Source organism: Pezoporus flaviventris, unplaced genomic scaffold, assembly GCF_033815535.1.
Source record: "Pezoporus flaviventris isolate CSIRO_AGI_PZ_B2104156 unplaced genomic scaffold, CSIRO_AGI_Pfla_v1 ptg000016l, whole genome shotgun sequence".
Classification (NCBI taxonomy): domain Eukaryota; kingdom Metazoa; phylum Chordata; class Aves; order Psittaciformes; family Psittacidae; genus Pezoporus; species Pezoporus flaviventris.
Genome location: NW_026892564.1, coordinates 8,300,494 through 8,321,203, shown reverse-complemented (window position 1 = coordinate 8,321,203; position 20,710 = coordinate 8,300,494). Strand labels below are relative to the sequence as shown.

At 38.8% G+C, this 20,710-nt stretch overlaps 1 protein-coding gene across 6 annotated transcripts in view; it reads right to left on the bottom strand.

Annotated features, from left to right (window-relative positions):
• PAWR (pro-apoptotic WT1 regulator) overlaps nucleotides 1-20,710 on the bottom strand; it is a 79,309-nt gene that overhangs the window by 11,944 nt on the left and 46,655 nt on the right. For all 6 annotated transcript variants that reach the window (XR_009743628.1, XM_061454707.1, XM_061454708.1 and 3 more), the window contains one exon: nucleotides 7,760-7,794. Coding sequence is in view for 5 of the 6 variants with exons in the window: in XM_061454707.1 (XP_061310691.1) it covers nucleotides 7,760-7,794 (35 nt within the window). In the remaining variant the exon portion in view is untranslated. The remainder of the gene's footprint in view (nucleotides 1-7,759; nucleotides 7,795-20,710) is intronic.

Sequence of the window (20,710 nt, the reverse complement as noted above, 5' to 3'; positions counted from 1 at the left end):
TACTTGGTTTATGAAGATGAAAATAGAGGATGAAGACCAAATGTAAGAAGCTTACAGGTATCAACTGACTTTTCAGGAACTATGGATATGGCCTGTAAGGAACTATAAAGCAAACTAAAGTGAGAAAGTGATGCAACACAACATACTAATTTTATGCCATTTCCAAATGTTTTACTTCAGAAGTTGGGATACACAGTAGTTTGTCATAGTTCAGTTGGCAGACACTCACTCATTAACTGGTGGTATGTTTTCTGTTTTAGATCATGAGTGTATTCCTTAAAACTCATTGCCACGGAATCTTAACAAACAAGCACAGCAAATACATGTAAACTAGTTTTATATAAAACACTAAGGGTTCTCCATTATGACTGCTATGTACAAAACCCGTGCTAATTTAAAAATATACCTGAGAATTCAAGCACTTTCAAAGTCACAAATTTAACAGTGTTCTTCCTAAAGCTATTTTCCTTCTAATAGCAATGCTATTTACCAGCAGTGTAGCATCTAATGAATAACTAAGAGCAGCATAACAGAGTGCCCTGGGACCAGGCAGTGAGATACAGATCTTTCCCTCCTCAAGCCACCAAAACCACACTTAGAAATTGAAAATATACTGCTAAACAGGCAATCAAAAACAATAAAGAAATCCCTTGTTCAGTCTTCACCAGGAGAACTCGAATGGAGATACTCAAAAGCTGCCTGGACATGGTCCTGGACTGGCCCTCAGTGGTTCTGCTTGAGCAGGGGGGTTGGACCCCTCCAGAGGTCCCTTCCAACCTCAATTAGTCTTTGATCCTGTGATATGACACAGCTGAAATATGTATACCATGGTTTTCTAGAGCACTTAGGAAAAGAATGAAAACCACTATGAGTATCCCTACACTTCCTTCAAAACATAGAAGAGTATATGATTAATGTGTTCATTTAGCAGTTCTGCATTTCTTAACTCTAGAAAACCACTGCTGACAATGCGCAGATCTAGATGGATATACTGCAAATCAAACACAGGAGTATCTGGCAAAGGGATGTCTTTTCATGGATATAAATACTGCTTTGCTTCAGTATGTGTGAAGTTTCCAAGGCACACTGACACAATTGTAAGGAATTTTGTAGCTTAATGTTATTACCATATTTAGCACTGTTTATTCTTCATCCAGAAGATTTAAAAAAAAAAGGCAAAACATTTCTAGGACCGGATACCCATGTTGCAACACAACATAAGAGAAATATTTTAGCTTAACTCTATAAATTCTAGATTATTCAGCTTTCCGAAATGCGTTTTTTCCTGCTGCTAAATGTCTCAAAGATAGACCACACAAAAAAGCCTCCATTTTTTATCAGTAAAAAAATTAACCTTTTTGCCAATATACTTAATTATTTCAGCTCAAGGGAGTGATGTTGGCAGATGCTCCTGCAGGGAAGTTGGAAGAAAGAATACATGGACAGGCAGGGTGTCATTAATAAGGAAAAGTCAGACATTTTCTGTATTTTCCCTGAAACTCACACTCAAGAATTTCCTCACCTGTTCCACTGGGGAGCAGACCCTACTGAACACATTCCCTTTCAGAATCAGCAAGTACAAAGGGCATTTCATTTCTAGGAAATGGGATTAAAAAAATTTAAGGAGGCATCAGTCCATACAGCTACAACGCTGTTTTGGCTGTTAAAACCGATGTCTAGTACACAGCAACAGCAAAACTAAGTACCATCCAAGATACAATAGACTTCTCTTTCACAAAGAATGGAATTTTAGCATTCAGACACAATGTCACTTTGCAAGCCTTAAACAAGGAAGAAAACATATCTAGAATAACACTATCAATGAACTTGGTGTCCAAGCTTTACTAAGAGAAAATACGTATCAACCAACCCCAACAAACATATGTCTATGGAAATAAACCTGGGTATTTTATATAATCTATTTTATATCTATAAATATGCAACACTACTACTAATCATAACATCAATGATAATAACCTGTCCAAACTGAAGAGCTTTGTATACAGGTAAGAAAACTGGATTTATGCCTTCTTTTGGGGGATGAGGGGAAAAAAGCATGCATGCGGCAACAGAACCTGTTTAGTCTGAAACTGCAATTGAAAGCTTGCCTCCTCCACTTCCTAACTGAATAAAGGATTACAAATACTTGCAACTTGGAAGCTGCTTGAATCTCACAAAAGGTACAAAAGAAAAGAAAGCCTACTATCAGTAGAGGTACATTGGGTAAAAGTGGTCATTAGTACCAGAATGAAAATGATAGAGATCTGCAAGTTGAAAAAATTTAGAGTCACTGCTCAAGAATGCAATTCAGAGTGCGTTCCACCTTTTAGCATTCAAGTAGCCTTTGCACATGACTGTTCAACACTTGCAGAGGAAAAATCTAGCCGTAGGCTATGGCTGCAGGACACACTGTATTTTATATTATTTTTCAGGAATGATATCTTGTATTTGTATTGTATTTGTAGCCATATATATGCTGCATCAGAGCGCTCACCCAGAGAGCAGCACACGAGAATGCAACAGGATAAAAACATCCCTCACCACTGCTTTAAAAGGGCATGTTCAACAAGATGTTTAACTAAATTCAACTTGTTGTTCCACTAGCTTGCTTTCAATTAGCCACTATCAAAACACCTCATTTTAAATGTGCATTCCTGTACTAGAATGCTGAAAACAGAAAACACTTTTGCAGCTTCAGAAGACATGCTTGTTTTTTTCTGGCTGTACTTCAACAGAAAGCACATAGAAAAGCAAATGACATCACAGTTTGACTACTCTTACACAGAAACAGAAGTTTTGTTTTGAAATTATGTTCTAGTCATTTCCTTTAAAATAAATCAGTTATTCACACAAGGACAGGTTTAACAGTGATATTACAGAAAGGTGGAATAACTCTTGCTTCTTCCAATGTCTCTTTGGTTCTCTCAATGTCTTCCTGAAGCACTGTCCAAATTGCAATTTCATCCAATTAAGATCATGCAGTCAAAACCTGATTTCACTGATTTCAAGTACAACACATTTATAACTGTATTTGTAACTATACTCGATTTGGAAAATCCTTATTATCTATGCCAGTGCAACACAGTCAATTGCTAACAACTTTGGAAGAATGAGCAGAAGACAATTACTTCTAAATAGGCCACCCTGGACTTCTGTTACATTAGACTGCTTAAGTCAAGTTTGAGGCTTTCAGAGCAGAGCTAAGGAAAGGCAGTCTTGTCTTCCTAGCTTCAGCCTACAGGTGACAGAGTAGGATTCAAAGAGCTGATGCAGCAGTCCAGCAGCCCAGCAAAAGGAAGCCATCAACTTTCAGCCACAGCTGCTCCCGGAAGCATCACTCCGTCCAGCTGCATTAGCACTGGCACTAGGGACAAGCAAGGAACTGCAGCTGGCTCAAATCACCATCAAAAACTTCTACAGAAACAAACCCTAAGCATTCCTGCCTTCTAATAACATCGTCATTGGCTGAAAAGGGGATGCAAAAGTCAAGAAAAGCACCTTGGGTGACCCCTGTTTATTTTAAGTGTTCATATCTGCACTGTAGTGGTCCTACTGTAACAAGCTAGGTGAGACAGTGCTTCAACAGCCAGTCCTCACTGCAAACCTCCCAAATACAGGCAGGCAGGCAGGCAAGTCTGGACATAGTGTTATGAAACCATATTTTGCAGCTGTAATTTTTTTTTTGAATCAGTGACACCAAGGTTAGTATGACTCAATGTAAACTGCTACAGTTCAAGCTTTGCAGTAATCTAAAAACACTAAGCAAGAGAATTCTAGCAGCTCCTTCAGAGCACCTCCAACAGGTACTCGGAAGCACTCCTTGTCATCTCTTCCTCACTTATTTTTCAACTTTTGCATCAATGATAAACTTGAATACAATGTAGCCTTTCAGAATATAGTGATCAAGGGTCTCTACCTGTCGTGTTCCGTGATAATGTGTCATTCTATCCCCTAAGAGAGAGGAAAACAACTTCAACATTTTGTCTGGAAGCTATAAACCCATACCATATTGTATTCATTTCCACTAATAAACAAACTTGTAAGGGGAACACCCCTGAACCACTAAGACATTTTAATCCAACTCCTTCTGTAAACTGATCCAGCCTGATCTGTCTGATCCATGAATCATGCAAAAATCTTCTGAGTTATTTTAAATCCTGATTTCCAAGGTTTCCTTTTCAACTTAAGATACTTTTAAACAAGAAGATGAACTGTTTCAAAAGCTAGTAGAAATTCTTAAAAATAAGCTGCTAAAACTAATTCTCTGTGCTTAGAAAAAGATTCCTATGTCCACATAGACATCTTGCCTTACTGTTATACTTGTAAACAAACTTTTTAGTTCACAGAACGCAAGAGAAACATAGTTCATGTTTACATGTGGATTATACTCAAATATTTCAATACACAGAACATATTTTGTCATTCTCTTGTTTGAGAAGCCAGTGACGACATCAGCTATGGAGATAGCAACAGACCTGATTCAGAAAACCATTCTTATTAATGGCGACACACTTGTTACTTTAAAGTAACCACTCAAAAAGCACTGCAAAAACTGGTAGACCTCGTTTCAGTAATAGTTTGGAATGTCCAGGATGAGGCATATCACATTAAGAAAACCTTAGAGAAACATTAAAGATGAGGAAGTTGATATAGGCTATTACAACTGAAGGACACCTATACATATCATTCACATAAAGCTCACAGTCGGGACAGACGACTGACCACAACTCCTAAATACTCTGATGAACATGTACTGTGGCCTTCATGTCAGCACAACCTTGGAGATTACGGTTGTGCTTTTAATAAATCTTACAGTACCACTCCAGATCACAACAAAACCATCATTTTCTACTGAAAATATTTCACATGGTTATTCATGCAGCTACAAAGGAACCCCTCCACAAACTTTTGGGGTCTAAGTGTGGAAAGTTTTGAAGCAGATTCAGAAGACAGTTACGGACTAAGATCCTCATCCTGAACTTTTGGTTACTTTACTGCATAAGAAGACAGGCTCAGCCAGCCATAACAGAAGTAGAATAACACACAGCAGCCAGCCGAGTTCATTTGTAAACATGTCTTCCAGTCAATGGACACTCAGTGAAACAGGTTTCTCAGCAATGTCACATAAAAGTTTAACCATGGATTGCTGCATCCATATAAGGCAAAGCGGTCAGTGTGCCTGATAGGTAGTAAAATCTGTGCAATTCCTAGATCCCTAGAACATCTTGAGAGAACAATGGTTGTGTGAGAATACACAGCACAGACCCTTCTCTACTCTGAAGTCTCTTGTCTTGGCAGGTACAGGACGATGGGCATCTCAGTGTAGAGGGGCAGAATCACCTCCTTCAACCTGCTGGCCATGTTTCTTTTGATGCAGCCCAGCAAACGGTTGGCTCTGGGCTGTGAGTATACACTGCTGGCTGTGAGTTTCTCACCAGCCAACACCCCCAAGTCCTCCTCAGAGCTGCTCTGAATCCATTCTCTGTTCAGACTATTTGTGCTTGGGATTGCCCCAACCCAGATGCAGACCACTGCACTTGCCTTTACTCTCAGTTTGCTTTGAAAACCTAATGAGTACACCCAAAACTGTTAAAAGACAATGAAGTTGAACATATTTGAGTCTTCAAGCAGCTAATGGTGTCAGCTCATCCTTTTGGCATCTATGGTTCAGTCTGAGGTGTGATCACAGAATGGCATTTTCTGTTTCTAAACTTAGTACTGTACTTGGTACTTAAGGGAGATCTGATTAAGAATTACTGTAGAAGGGGCTGGTTTTAGTAAGACTTTCCTTTACTCCAGATGCTGGAAGGGGCCAACAAGCCAAACATTCTCAGAACAGAAGATGACTCTGGTCCTGACTCCTTTAACACTCACACCAGAAACTGAAGACGCCAGAAGACACATTTTGTTCAAGTACTCTCATGTGAAAAATTACTTCAGGGAAGGCAGAAGTTTTTTAACACAGAGGAAAATAGCTCTAATCACAGTGGCCACAATATACCTCAAGGAGGCACAGTTAGAATAAAATCCACTTAGGATTTGTGAACACTGGGCACTGTGCTGACTTCATAGGACAATCCTTTGTTTTCAGCATGAGATTTGAAGACTACACAATGTGTAAGATAAGACAGCAACATGCATAAAAAAATATTGAAAAGCAGCTCACAAGAAGTCAGAGTTCTCCTGAATGTAATGCCAGTCCTGAGGGGGAAAGTTGACAAAGGATGTATATCACACATACAACCAAACCTAATGGAGGAAAGACCGCACAAGTAAGTCTTATGTTAGCATTTTCTAGTTTTGGAGCTTCCTATCTTTGCAATGCTAATCAGAAGAATTAGCTTATGTTCAAGTAAGCTACAAATGTGATTGTACTAACTTCTATTTATTACCAACACACACACAACCAAGTTTATGCAAGTGAGTGAGTATATATAGTATGTGAACAGAGTGAAGATAAGGTTTATGAAAAGCCACAAAGCACTATGACAAACACCACTAAGTATTCAGCAGATACAAACAGCAATGAAATTCTGCACAGGGACTGACAAGGAAGTGGAGACTCAACTAAAATTGTTTTTATTATTAAGAAAGTAATCATGAAATTATGTAGTTATTACTGTTGTGACAATAAGTCCACCCATTTTGCAACAACAGATTAAAAAAAACCCCCACACCAATAAATAGTATCACTCAACTAGGTTTATGAGAACCCAGGTATATACATATAAAAGACAGCATCAGGCTAGAAAATGTATAAAAGCATAACAAGGTAAGTTGTTATGTTTCACAATGAGGGTAATGAGGCAGAGGATCAGGTTGCCCAGAGAAGCCATGAATTCCCCACCACGGGAAGTGTTCAAGGCCAGGTTGGATGGGGCTTTGATCAACCTAATTTAGTGAAACATGTCCCTGCCTGTGGCGGGGGGGTGGACTAGATGATCTTTGAAGACCCCTTCCAACCCAAACCATTCTATGATCCTATAGGTGAACCAGTCTGAAGGGTGGAAAATACACCAGTGAAGACTAGATAACTGTAGGTGCTCTTTGCACGTACTTCTACAGACAGAATATACATGCACAGGTGAATTAAAATCTAAAAAAGAACACATTCATGTGTCAAATATAAATAAGTTTACCCAATGCCTTGCTTCAGTTGAGACATTTTAGACCTCATGTTACCATTACATTTTCCAATTGTGATAGCTGTGTCAGTATTAATTCTGCATGAGCAAAATTTTCACACACTGGTCAGGTACCTCAAGAGGTACCTGAAGTATTTTTTGATTGAAGAACTTGACTAATGACCAGAGTAACACTTGGCTCAAAGAAACAAATTACAAACAGGACATGCTACATGCGGGCAGCTTTCCCTACAACTGAGTCAGTAGTGTGACAAAACAGAAACTTTTCAATATGACTCTGGAGAGCAACAAAATTGTCTTCCTGTATTAAATTTCAGAAGACGGTAGTTCATAAATTATCTGTGAAACTATTAGCTCTTAGGTAACATGTAGTCAAGTTAAGACATTTGCTTGGGAATCTCTTCTGCACCAGGAAGACCCAGATGAATTTACTTTAAAATACTAACATAATAAAGGGGGTTTGATAAGTTTTGTGCATCTCCCTGGTCATCACTCCGAAATCAAGCTATATATAGCAGCAGTATGATGGCCTCTACCAGAAACACCCATTTAATCAGCTTCATTTCTGGAAGCACTATGTATGTATAGAAATGTATTGTACAAAGATCTCGTACCTTTTATACCTGCTTGAAACCATCCTGGAGGAATCCTAAAAGAAGAAGAAAAGAAAAACTAATTAACATTTCTCTCATATTTATACTTCCAAAATATCACTCCACAGAAAACAGAGCCGGGAGTTAGGAGCAGGAGGCCCATGCCTCAAACAGCTAATGTACAACTCGGTTTTGCACTATTTTGTTGTCAACAATAGACAGAATACCCAGGATTATTGTCACTATGTTACTGCTCCTGAAAACCATCTCAGAACCCTTAAATGACAGCTTCTGGTTGTATGTTCAGGCTGGATTCACTTACTCTGCCCCCTTCACTACTACTACTAACACAGAAACTTGTGCACTTCAAAAGCTGTACATTTACTTTTCTAAAAGTAACAGAGCAAAACTGATCTGATCCTCTGGCACCACTGCTGTCCTTCTGGGCAGAACAAAAACTGAAGCTGGCCAGTAGTCACAGTTGAGACATCAATTTATTATGCATCAAGTAGGTCATGTTAACTATAGGTATACTCTGCTATAAAAACCCAGGTGTTGCAGGCTGGCTCCCCTCAGCTTCTCTCAGGTCTTCTCCTGGCATTTACTGTTAAGCAGGTAGGTTAGAGGTCTGTATATGTATACTTTGTGCATTCGAATGTCAGACTGTGCCTTGTCAAGCTACGGTAAGTCAATTTTTATATCACTGCTTTCTGAGCACCTGCAGAGGCTTAATGCATTCTAATTACAAACTTAAAGACTACTCTGCATCTCCTTTGACTGCTATTTGGAAATGATCTTAACTGAAACAGTGAGGAACAGAATACATTTTAAATAAGAGTACAGATTTAAACACAAGTTCAATGGTGCAGGAACTGCGCATCTGGCCCCTGAAAGATACATACATGGACTACTTGCACATTACAAGTTTTAACATAATTTTCCTAGCTAAAGGTAAAGAACCCAGTTTCTTTTCAGATTCCCACAATGGAGTAAAATATTTTCACTAAGATTACTTTTGGGGGTTTGGGGTTTTTTGTCTTTTTAATTCGGAAAAAAAAATTCATTACGCTTTTACTCTGACTTTGTAAAGATGGAAAAGGAAACAAAAGTAACAGTGAGGAAAATGGCTCATTTATTGTTACACAGTCCCTGAAAAAAATATCAGTACAATATGTGCAAATGGGAAAACCTGAAAGAATATATTTGCATCAATAATGCAATGGTTGTACCTTCCTAATACCAGTCTGATCACAACGAAAAATAAAGACATGCTTCAACTGGTAAATGATTACTCAGATTAGAGAGCCTAAGTCCACAAATATTTTTTAAGATGTTGTAAGAACAACATGAACCAATTATTATACTAATCATAGAAAAAATTCCCCCCCAGCATCAGCAAATACTAGGCAAAAAGTCAGGAAACAATATTTAAGGAGTTAATGAACTGAACCATTGCTCTTGCTGGAAAAAATAACGGCAAAGCTTGAAATTTTGTCTGTTTATGACACTAACTGCAGACAAAGGAATAATGAGTTCTCAAAACAAGATGCATGAGAAATTCCATCCACTTGGAAAATCCTACAGAAGGTTACATTTCACTGATCAGTGCATTAATGTTTTTATAAGTAAACAAACAACCTTAAAAATAGGCTAAGAATACTATTTTATTGCAGAAAATAAAGTGGAGAAAATTATTTGCATTACAGAAAAGTGTATTTTGTTTCATGAAGCATTTTCAACTTCTGCAATAAGTGATACACTTTCCCTAATACTAGCAGAAGAATAACATTCAACAAAGTTAAATCATGGAAATTATTTAAAGACCCACAAAGTGGAGTAAAATTGCTGCTTTAACACGGGTAACTATTTTATCATTGATGACAGCATCTGAAAAGTAGCAATTCACAGCTATGAAACAGCAATCTAATTTCACCTCTAAAAGGACAAGGAAACAATTTTAAATGGTACCAATGCTATTTTTAAAGTTTACTAAGGGCACGTTATCTTTGAAAGGTCAAGGCAGTAGGGGGAGTTTCTAAGGACTGGAAGGAAGTAAATGTCACTCCTATCTTCAAAAACGAAGATCCAAGGAACCACATGCCAGTGCTTACCTCAGTCCCTGAGTAGGCGATGGAACAAATCCTGAAGGACAAGAAGGTGAAATCAGCATGAATATATGAAAGGGAAATCATGCCTGACTGACCTGACAGCCTTCTGCAATGAGATGACTGGCTCAGTGGATGAAGAGAGAGCAGATGACTTTTATCTTGATTTTAGCAATGCTTTCAGCATCTTCCCCCATAACGTAGGAAGTCCAGCTGGATGCTAGTCACTCAGCAGGGGCTGATACAAGGGCCGATACAGGGGCCAGTACCCTTTAACACCTTCATTAATGACTCAAGTGGTGGGACAAAGCGTACCTTCAAACAAATTCGTAGGCTATGCAAAATAGGATGAGCAGCTAATAATGCATCAAATGGCTGCGCTGCCATATAAAGGGACAAAAAAAAAAAAAAAAAAGACTAGCTGGATAATGAGCTAATAGAGGCCTCATGAAGTTCAAAAAAAAAAAAAAGGGAAATGCAAAATCTTTCACCTTTGTAGGAATAATCCCAAGCACCAGTACATGTTGCAGACCAGCTGGGAAACTTCTGTGCAGAAAACAATCTGGGGGGCCTGGTGAGCACCAAGCTGAACATGAGGCATCAATGTGCCCTTGCAGTAAAGGCAGCCAATGTCATCCTCAGGATGTGCTGCTAGCAAGTCAAGGGAGGTGATTCTTCCCCTCTGCTCAGCTCCAGTAAGACGACACCTGCAGTGCTGAGTCCAGTTCTGGACATTTCAGTATGAGAAAGACATACTGGAGAGACTCCAGCTAAGGGGCACGCAGATGAGTAAAGGTTTGCGACATCTGACACATGAGGAGAAGCTAAGAGTGCTGGGACTGTTCAGCTCAGGAGGTATCTTGCAAACATGTACAAACACAGTAAAGAAGATGGAGTCATACTGCCCTGCACTCAAAGAAAGGATGAGAGGCAATGGACAGAATGTGAAATACAGGAAACTCAATTTAAACGTAAGAAAGTACTTTCTTACTGCGAGATTAAACATTAGAGTGGGTTACCTAGAGAGATTATGGAGTTCTTATCCATGGAGAGAAAAAAAAAAAAATTGGCCACAACCCTGAGCAATTTGCTACAGTTGACCCTGCTCAGTTTGCAAGGCTTGGGCTACAGACTTCCTGAGATTCCTTTCAGCCTTAATGATTCTGTGCTTCTGCTCTGCTTGTCTGAGTTTTCCACCTGCATTCTTCTCCCAGCTTAGTGAGTTTAAGTGAACACATACCTAACATCCTGCAGCTTCAGAGGACTTCATTCTGCTCTCCAACACTTATCTGGGGATTTGCCTATCCGAACTTTTATATATAGAGGGCTGTGAAAGTCCAATTTTTAGCTTTAAGACAGTCAGCAATGACTGACAAGTTGATTTGACTCTCATGTATGAAGAGATTTAAGTAGTTTCATCTAATACATAAAGATAATGTTCAATATATATGAAAACTAAAATGCCATATCAATAGTATCAGTCACAGCTTTTCGTGGCGATGGTCTCAGACACACCCTGGTTGTCCCACTAGCCATAGACAAGTAGTTTAACTCTCTTTTTAAGCTTGGATGGAAAAAGAGTTACATACAGGTGACTAGGTCAAAATTTTGCCTAATTGTATCTACAGACACAACTCTTGCCAGTTGAGTAGAAACTCTGGGCTCTAAGCCTCCTGAGCTCTTACTTTTTTAAACAGCTTCTTTTTCAGGAAAATGCCAAAGTCTTGAGGTTATGGCCATGCTTTCTGGTGAACATAAGCCTTGGCTTACAGTGAAAGGCAGAATCTACAAGAAGGAGAGAATTTACATTTGACACTGCAGTCTAATGAAGCACACATACTCTTGTACAAAGAAACCTCTGGATCCTGGATGCTTGCTTTCTACTCTAGACACCAAAGGAATGCACTGTATGCATCGTTTACCCTTTTCATGTAGTAAATGCAAATATAAGCTGTTAATGCAATTTATATACATAGACTTGTACATATACCTCAACAAAGAGGCTTCTAAATGTTTGACAGAACGATTCACAAAAGCCAGTTCTTCAGAAAAGAAAGCTGGGAAAGCAAACACACGCTCAGGGACGAAGTACATGGCAAATACTTTCATTTGTTATAAATGACAGCTGTTAAAACTAAGGAAAAAAAACCCAAAGAATTAACTAGCCCTTCGTAAAAAAGTTTCCTCAAGATGTATTAGTGGTTTTTATTTTAATAGTTAAAACTAAGCATGAACAAAAAGTTAAAAATACACATCTAATACATAAAAACCATTTCCTCTGAAAATGAAATTAATACTGCAGATTTGGTAAATTGTGACTTTTATTATTTTGGAATCTGTAATTCTTTAAGGTGATGATGAAAGCACCAGGGAAATATATTATCTGTCTCTGTTCTCATGTTAAGAAATTATTTTGTGTGTCTTATTTATCCAAAAGTTGCTGGAACATGAATATATATGTAGTTATATAATAAACAGCATTATGTGTCTATTAATCAAAAAAGAATAAGCTTTCAAACTACTCATAAGCTCTTAAAATGAAGCAAGCATCTCTAATAATTTAAGATCTTATCTCCTCTATCACTGTTGGAGAAGAGAAGGTTGGCAGAAAATGAAGAGGAAGGTTGCTGTTCTGCAAAGAATTAAGCTAAAAGCAGATGATTAGGTGCGTATATAAATACTAATTCACAAGTCTTGCTTACATCATTTAACATTTTTAAACTTTGAGTTTTAACCTATGTTTAAAATAGTAATTACTATAAAAGTGATTTGTCAAAATAAAGCTTTAGGAACAATGAATAGATCAGCTTATTTGAACATCTCACTTTGAAAAAGGAATTCTTTTTATTGTCTGTGGAAATCCTGAACGGACAAGCAGTCAGTAAAGAAGTAACGTATAATGGTTATGCTAATGGCTTCCTTCATAATGGTTGAAAAATATTGCTGCCAAAGACATCAGTTCTTCATCCAGGGTTGAAATCACACCCTCATTTCAATTCAGTGTTCAAAACACAGCTTTAAAAATACTTTTACTTCTTGCACATGATCCCTGGCAGCTTGCATTACCTTATGACAGTATATACTACTGCAAACAAATTACATAATCAAGTAGTTTTGCTCTTGATTCACCTCAAGTGGTTCAAGAACACTGCAGACTGACATAGGTCAGCACTGCTGCAGAAAACTGGTCATGCTCCCTTCTCATGTCTACAGAAGTGTTTATGCAGCCAGGTATTAATGCATGACATATGGTGATCTAGGTGAAAATGATCATGGAATCAGCAAAGATCTGTCTCATTCACATGAGCTCCTCCATCTCATCCACCAGACAGCTGAACACATACATACACCTGCAGCACAAGAGAATGTATGAGGGCAGAACAGGCAGGTGAGATTATTTCCACTAACGAAACCATTTATTACCAATTAAATTTCTGCCAAACTAGAATGTAAGCAAGTCTGCTAACTCGCTCTCTGCTCCTGGCTCATCTTGGTACTTCACATGGCCAGTACAGAGATTATACAAACAAACTGGTCATCAGGCTTTAAATAAATAGTTCTCTGTGTTTACAAGTGTCTGACAAAGATTTCCAGATGTTAAACTAACCCTACCATTACAAATCCACTTGTTAAAATGCACCAGTGAACATGCTTTTGAACATTCACAAACTCTAGAGGTCGGCTGGACTAGGAAAATGGTTCACTGAAATCCCTTGAAAGACTACTTACAAGCTTTGCAAACAATTAAATCAAATCATCTGGATCAAACCAGGCTCTTAGAGTACGCTGGTACATATACTGGCATGTAAAATATGTGCAGTGTTTTAGAATTTGACCGTACATTAGCATTGTGACTACATGATATTCCTGCATAATGGATGTATTATGCAGTCAATGATATGACTACATAATAATATGCATGGTTAAATTTTTACTTAAATTAGGCCATCAAAACAATTTTTTTTTCATATACAATCCAAATATGAAAATGTGTGGCAAATAAAATATCACTGCATGGAGGAAGGAGGGCTGTCTGCTCTTTTACATATCAAGGAACAGGTAGATTTTATCTCTATCTAGCCAATTAATTTAAGTCCAATCTCCTCCTTGAGTCACATCCTGAGTAACTACATCTACTTTCTTCTTACATTCTGTACAACTTTATGTTGCCATTTCCTAGGAAACCCCAGTTACATACCTTCTGCAATGCAAAGTTTCATTCACATATGAAAGTGAGATAACATCTGAATGGCTGACAACTGAAAGACAATCTGATCCTAACACAAGCCAGGAATAAGTGCAGGTGTGGAAAGTAGGAGGAAGAATGTTGAGATACACTTCTTTCCCCTTCCATCAAAATTCCCCAAAAGCACACATTGCTCAGAAGCAACAGTGTCATGAAGATTACCTTCCATTCCTGATTCTAAATACCTTGAAAATGTCTAGAGATGGTTTTTACAGAATGCAATATAAATCCAACTTTGAATGGAAATTTTATCATCACTCGGAAAAGGAAGGGTGAGGGAAAACTCCACTCATTATTTCCACAGAAACCATTCTTTCCAGAAGCACTCTCAGGTGCTTTCAATAAGCTTAAAGCAGCAATTTCTTGCTTGCACCCCTTGTAACAGTGCACTTTCTAAATCTCTACTTAGAATACTTGTATGTTCAAAACCATTCTAGGTTCCTTTCCCTCTCCATACTCTCCTTGATGCCAAGATTTTACATCCATTTCCAAGATTCATTATATTTTATATTTTTTCTTGGTGTGGATTTCCTACAGATGACCTTAAACACTCCTTACTCACTCAATAAATCTCTTTTATAAGCAGTCATTCTAAAAATGAACTTTTTATTTCTAAAACTGTTAAGAAAGCATGAAGTTATCACCACCTATTAATCAGTTACAAAATAAACTGGAACAGGAACCTTGTAAGATTAAACAAAAACAAAAGCTGACCTACTGTTCTTAAATTTCCTGACCAAATTTTTCGTATTTGATCTTCCTTTGGTTTGTACTCTGGCGAGTTGAAACCAACGCATTTTTAAAGAGCCTTGTTTAATTTACATCCAACTGATTTTTTTTAAAACAAGCCATAATGAATAACATGCAACAGAATAAAACTTTGAGCGGCAAAAAGACATTCCTGTATTCTGGAGATTAAAATTCAATTGCCAGAACTATTTTGCTACTGTAGCACCCAGATGCCTAATTCCAGATCAGCAATACTGAACAACCTCTTCTATGTGACGCAGTTGATACAGACAAGCAAGACCTAAAAGTACCATCATGCATCTGCATAGAGAGACACACACCAAACAGAAAATCCAAAGAGAAGGCACCCCTACAGACGTGGAGTAACCTAAAAGTAAATTATAGCAGCACCACAAGTTGTCAGTTCCCTAGACTGACTGTGACTTCCACTGCAGCCCATATGAAATTCATGCATCTCAAACAGGTTCCAGGCAGTCTCTTCTACCTCTTGACTATGCAACCCTCTAAGTAGAAAAGCTGTTAGACTTATCTTTTCAAAACGGAAACATGAAAACATGTAATTCTCTGTGATATGATCATGTTTCTGGACTGTGGGTGAATGATGTCTTAGGTAAGAACAACTGCAGTTCTCTTTACCTGACAGAGCAGAGCGTCATTGAAGTACCGCACATTCAACATGCACGTGCGCAGAGCTCGTTCCTATGCTGGTTTTGGTTTTCTAGCTATCAGGAGCAATGAAGACAACCATGCAAATAACACCTCTTCCCAAAATCTGCCAGGACCCAAAGGTACCTACAAGCTCTGGCTCAGCACTGGCCTTACCTGGCTCCTGCAGAGTGACTCAACCGTTCCTACACACAGATTGCCTGGGCACCACACCAGCAGACACAGGCATGATGCTCTTTTCTGAGCCCCATGGAGTGGGAAGCATGGTTCAAAGGCACTCAAGTGCCTTGAAGAGCAGCCAGTCAGGCTGCAGCAAGGGCAGCAACATCGAAGCCTGCCACAAAGATAGTCATTATATCCAGACCTACTGAAATATATTTGCACCATGTTTCCAGAAGTATTCTGTAGTATATGTTACCTGTCTCTAATTAGTCCACAGGATAAAATCCAACTATTCCAACCATTAACTACTCATACAATTATGAAGAATAAAAAAATACAAGACATGAGTATACCAATTATTAAACTGTGGCACAATTTTAGATCAGGCTTATTTCATATAATGGTAATATAAATTAAAAATTGTAACATAAGGGGTTTTATCTGCTCTTACATAATTCCACAGTTAAAAAGGTATAAACGTTTTGTATAAGGAAAAACTCACTAGAATACATAAGTTCATGGTGGCTCTTTGCCTGAAAACCAGTATGAATTAAATCTAATGCCTAACTTTTGGGGCTACTTCTTGGCCAATATATAGGTTACAAACCTATGTGTTATATTACATACTTACATGTAAGTATGTTCATAAAATGCTTTGTTTTGTTAATATTGTAGCATATTGTTTTCCTGTTCACTGACAAACATATGCATGCAATTTAAGTAAAACTATAGTATGTTTACAATGTCCTACAGGTTTCAAAATTATTACTTGTAAATAGTAAAGCAAAATAAACCAAATTAACAATTACAGATTAGAATTTGCTCAGAAAAAAGGAAACACCAAAAAGAAGCATGACGAGCAGGTCAAGTGATGCGATTTTCTCCCTCTACTCTGCTCTTGTGAGACGTCAACTGCAGTACTGTGTTCAGCTCTGGAGCCTCCAACACAAGAAGGACTTGGACCTGCTTGAGCAAGTTCAGAAAAGGGCCATGAAGATGATCAGAGGGCTGGAGCACCTGTTCTATGAAGACAGGCTGAGAGAGTTGGGCTTGATCAGTCTGGAGAAGAGAAGGCTCTGGGGAGACCTTGGAGCAGCTTCCAGTACCTAAAAGGGGTCTACAAGAAATCTGGAAAGGGACTTTCTACAAGGGCATGTAGACATAGGACAAGGGGGAATGGCTTTAAATTGACAGAGGGTAGATTTGGACTGGACATTAGGAAAGAAATCTTCCACTGTGAGGGTGGTGAGGCACTGGCATAGGCTGCCCAGGGAAGCTGTGGAGGCCCCACCCTTGGAAGTGTTCAAGGCCAGGTTGGAAGGGGATTTGAGAAACCTGGTTGAGTGGAACAAAGGTGTCCCTGGCTGTGGCACGGAGGTTGGAACTGGATGATCTTTCAGGTTGTTTCCAACCCAAACCATTCTATGAATCTGTGAATACTTTATTTCCAGCTAGTTATCTGCACATGTAGTGAACTAAACCCCAAAGGAGTGGTGGAAAAGGGAGGGGAAAGTAGAACCACAGACCGGAAAAACAAATTTCAGTCAGGGAAAAATTAAGTGTCCTACCTTCTGTTCACTGAAGTGAACCTTAACTTTTTTTTTTTCCTACAGCGTCATCTACTACCTTTAATTAATACATAATTAATAAAGGCTTCAGACAAGAACTAACTTAGACATGGCTAAAATACCTGGGTGCAAGCGATAAGTTTTTTCCTGTGAAGGCAAAGGAGTTGTGACTCATCTCTCTGTTTACATAGAGCCAGGAGGCCACAAAGAAACACTGCAAGAATGGCTAAGGAATCAAATCAGACATCTCACAGGAAGTTAAATATCTTCAATTCCTACCTATGAAGAAATCTATCACAGACATTACGTGAGAGATTAAAGGAACACCTAAGGTTAAACAAGTAGCTCTCAGGGAAGTCACACGTCACTGACAAGAAAACAGCTCCCAAAAATAAGGAAAATTGAAATACTAAAATATATGAACAGATTTTTTCCCTTATTCAGGATTCTCAGTTTCTACACCCAAGCAATATTTGATGCCAAAGAACAAGGGTTCAGGACAAGCAGTCAGGCACTCAAAAGCTACGAAGATCAGGTGAGGCTGACAAAACCTGACTAGATCTCAAGTGACTCATTGACAGAGCAGACCTGGAAAATCATCAGACAGTGATTATATCCAACATATGAACTTCATGGATTAGTGTTGAGTAGGCATCAACTGAACATGCAGGCTTCCTAAGATTCCCAGAAAAGAAAGGGAACTTGGAAATACTTGAACATAACATGTCAGTCATAAAAAAATAAAGGATATGTTGCCAGAAACCCTGAGGAACAACCTTCAACACATAAGCAAAAAGCACAGGATCTGTAACACAAAATTTAACACTGAAACAGGAGAGCATTTTAAAACAAGATAGAATTCAGATGGACATAAATCTTTACAGATTAGGGAAATTAAGGAATTAGTGTCAATTCTGAAGGGTCTTTTCCAACACAAATGATCCTATGATTCTAGGATCTCGAGTCACAGAAGAGCTGTAATGGAATGACACACACAGCAGAGATGACGATAGTGAAAAAACAAACAGAACCCGCTGAAGTACTTTACAGCAAGTGTAAGTATAGAAACCTGCTATATGTGAGAGCCCTCTCACAGAGCTGTGTGTGTACAGTCCTTCACAACACACTACCCTGCGTCTACACATACAAACAGACAAAATACAATTTCCCAAAATTATTTCCAATGGAATTTGTCTCATATTTTACATAGCATTACATCTTTTTCAACCTCAGTTAGAAAGCCAAGCTGCTTCTTGGTTTGCACACTATGTACTAGAAACACACCCAGTGATAAAACCAGCTTCTTCAGTGGAAGCAGTCTGAAACAATGAACTGTCCTCCAAACTCTACGAGGTACTGGCTCCAAGTAAACAGAGGCGAGTATACCAGCAAAATGGGCCTGACAGCTTCTACTAACAAATGAGTAAATGGAGGCTGACAAGTCAGAGACTACTTTGTGGTTCCAAAGCCAAGTAACAGAGAGTCACCACATTCATACTACATCCACTTCTTGGCAGGTCTCCTTCATGTTCCATGTGAGGTCCCCAAGAAATAATAATCTGGGGTTTCCTCCCCAGTCAAAAGTGTCTGAAATCATGCAAGGCTTGAACTACAGGCCAAAGCAGTGTTTTCATAACATGAAACCTAGATCTGTGATGCACACCCCACTGCGTTGATTAACGGCATGCAGCTGTTTCTGAGCTAGCAAAGGCTAGCCATGTCCTTGCAGCATTACACAGGCAGTCAGACCTGGTGCTGCGATGTTCACACCATATGCAAGGACTGGTTCCTGGCACATTATTCTTCAAACAGTCACCAGGTATGATGCAAGAGAGCACTAGGTAGCATGAACCAAAACCATACCAGAAAACCTTGGTAATAATTGAGCCAAAAGCTCTTATCAGCAGCTATGATCCTTCCATTAAGATTTTATTTTTGAGGGCTTTGATTACTTCTGTATTTCTTTAATATCTGCAGATGTTGATGCTATGTACCGAGCCTGTATGAGCATTTGTTTTGTTGTTGTGCTGTTTGTTTCTTTGCTTCTCACTTGGTCTACAGGATTTAGAAAGTACCTGAAGAGCAGGCTGTGCTGAAACCCCTGCAGTTCCTGGGCACAAACATAAACCTAAAGCAGGAATAAGAAGCCACCACACTGGCTTGCCTCCACAGATACAGGCTTAAGACAGTTTTAGTTTTCATGCAGGTTCTGTAATGAATAGTTGTACATGTGTACAGGCACACAAAACCAAGTATTTAATTACAGAAGACTTCATGGGTACGTTTATTTACAAGGAATGAAATACATTCCTGAAACAAAATTCTTAGCTTGAACCACTTATTCTCCAAATTAAACTTTACTGAACACAGATGTTAGAAATATGAAATTATGAATGCTTTTCTCTAAGAAAAGCAAAGTTTGCTTGTCAAAAGTAATCAAGTTTATGCGGACAATGGTGAGCCTCTGGACACAGATGATGCCTTCCACAAACAAACTGCAAGATTTATCTTTCTGATCAGTTTTTATGAAGACAAATGATGACAACCATGTAGTACTATTTCCCTATAAGAGGGGAAGTCATATAATCCTAGAATGGTTTGGGTTGGAAGGGACCTTAAAGATCATCTAGTTCCAACCTACCATTAGACAAGGTTGCACAAAGCCCCGTCCAACCTGGCCTTGGACACTGCAAAGGATAAAACAGCCACCGCTCCTCTGGGCAATCTGTACCAGTGCCTCACCACCCTCACAGTAAAGAATGTTTAATCTAAATCTGGTTTGAGTCATAGAATCGTAGAATAGTTAGGGCTGGAAAGGACCTTAAGATCATCTAATTCCAACCCCCCCTGCCATGGGCACACTAAACCATCTCACCCAAGGCTCTGTCCAACCTGGTCTTGAACACTGCCAGGTCAAGTGACTCAAAGTAGGGATACTCAATCTGCGTCCTCGAGGCCACACATCACTGGCCAAACAACTTCATTTGGCTCATAGCCAGTTTATAGCCACCCACTTTCTGTTATGTCTCATATTGGTTACTGCTAGCTCCCAGCTTCCTCATTTCTTAGGAGCAAAGGGACTGCAGTTTCACTGGTAAGCACTTTCTGAAAGCAGCAGTGTTAGATAGGGCACACACAATATAGTTGAATCAGATTTGCTGAGTATGTGCAGATTCTTTGGGAATGTAAAATGCACTGAACAAGCATTCATCAGCAACACCACGCATAGGCAACACATACACTAAATTTGCTCACGTAAGAGGAGGGGGATTTTGACAGAGACATACACCATTCAGCTGAGAAATCCAGACTCCACTGTTTCAAAATGCAGTTTCCATTAAAAAACACACATACACATTTAAACCGAAAACTAGCAATATCTTCTGTAAAACAATTCATTAAAAGCCTCAAGTTAGACCAAACAAGACTACCATGCAGCATTATTAGTCCTAACCTTACCGATTAATTAAAAAAA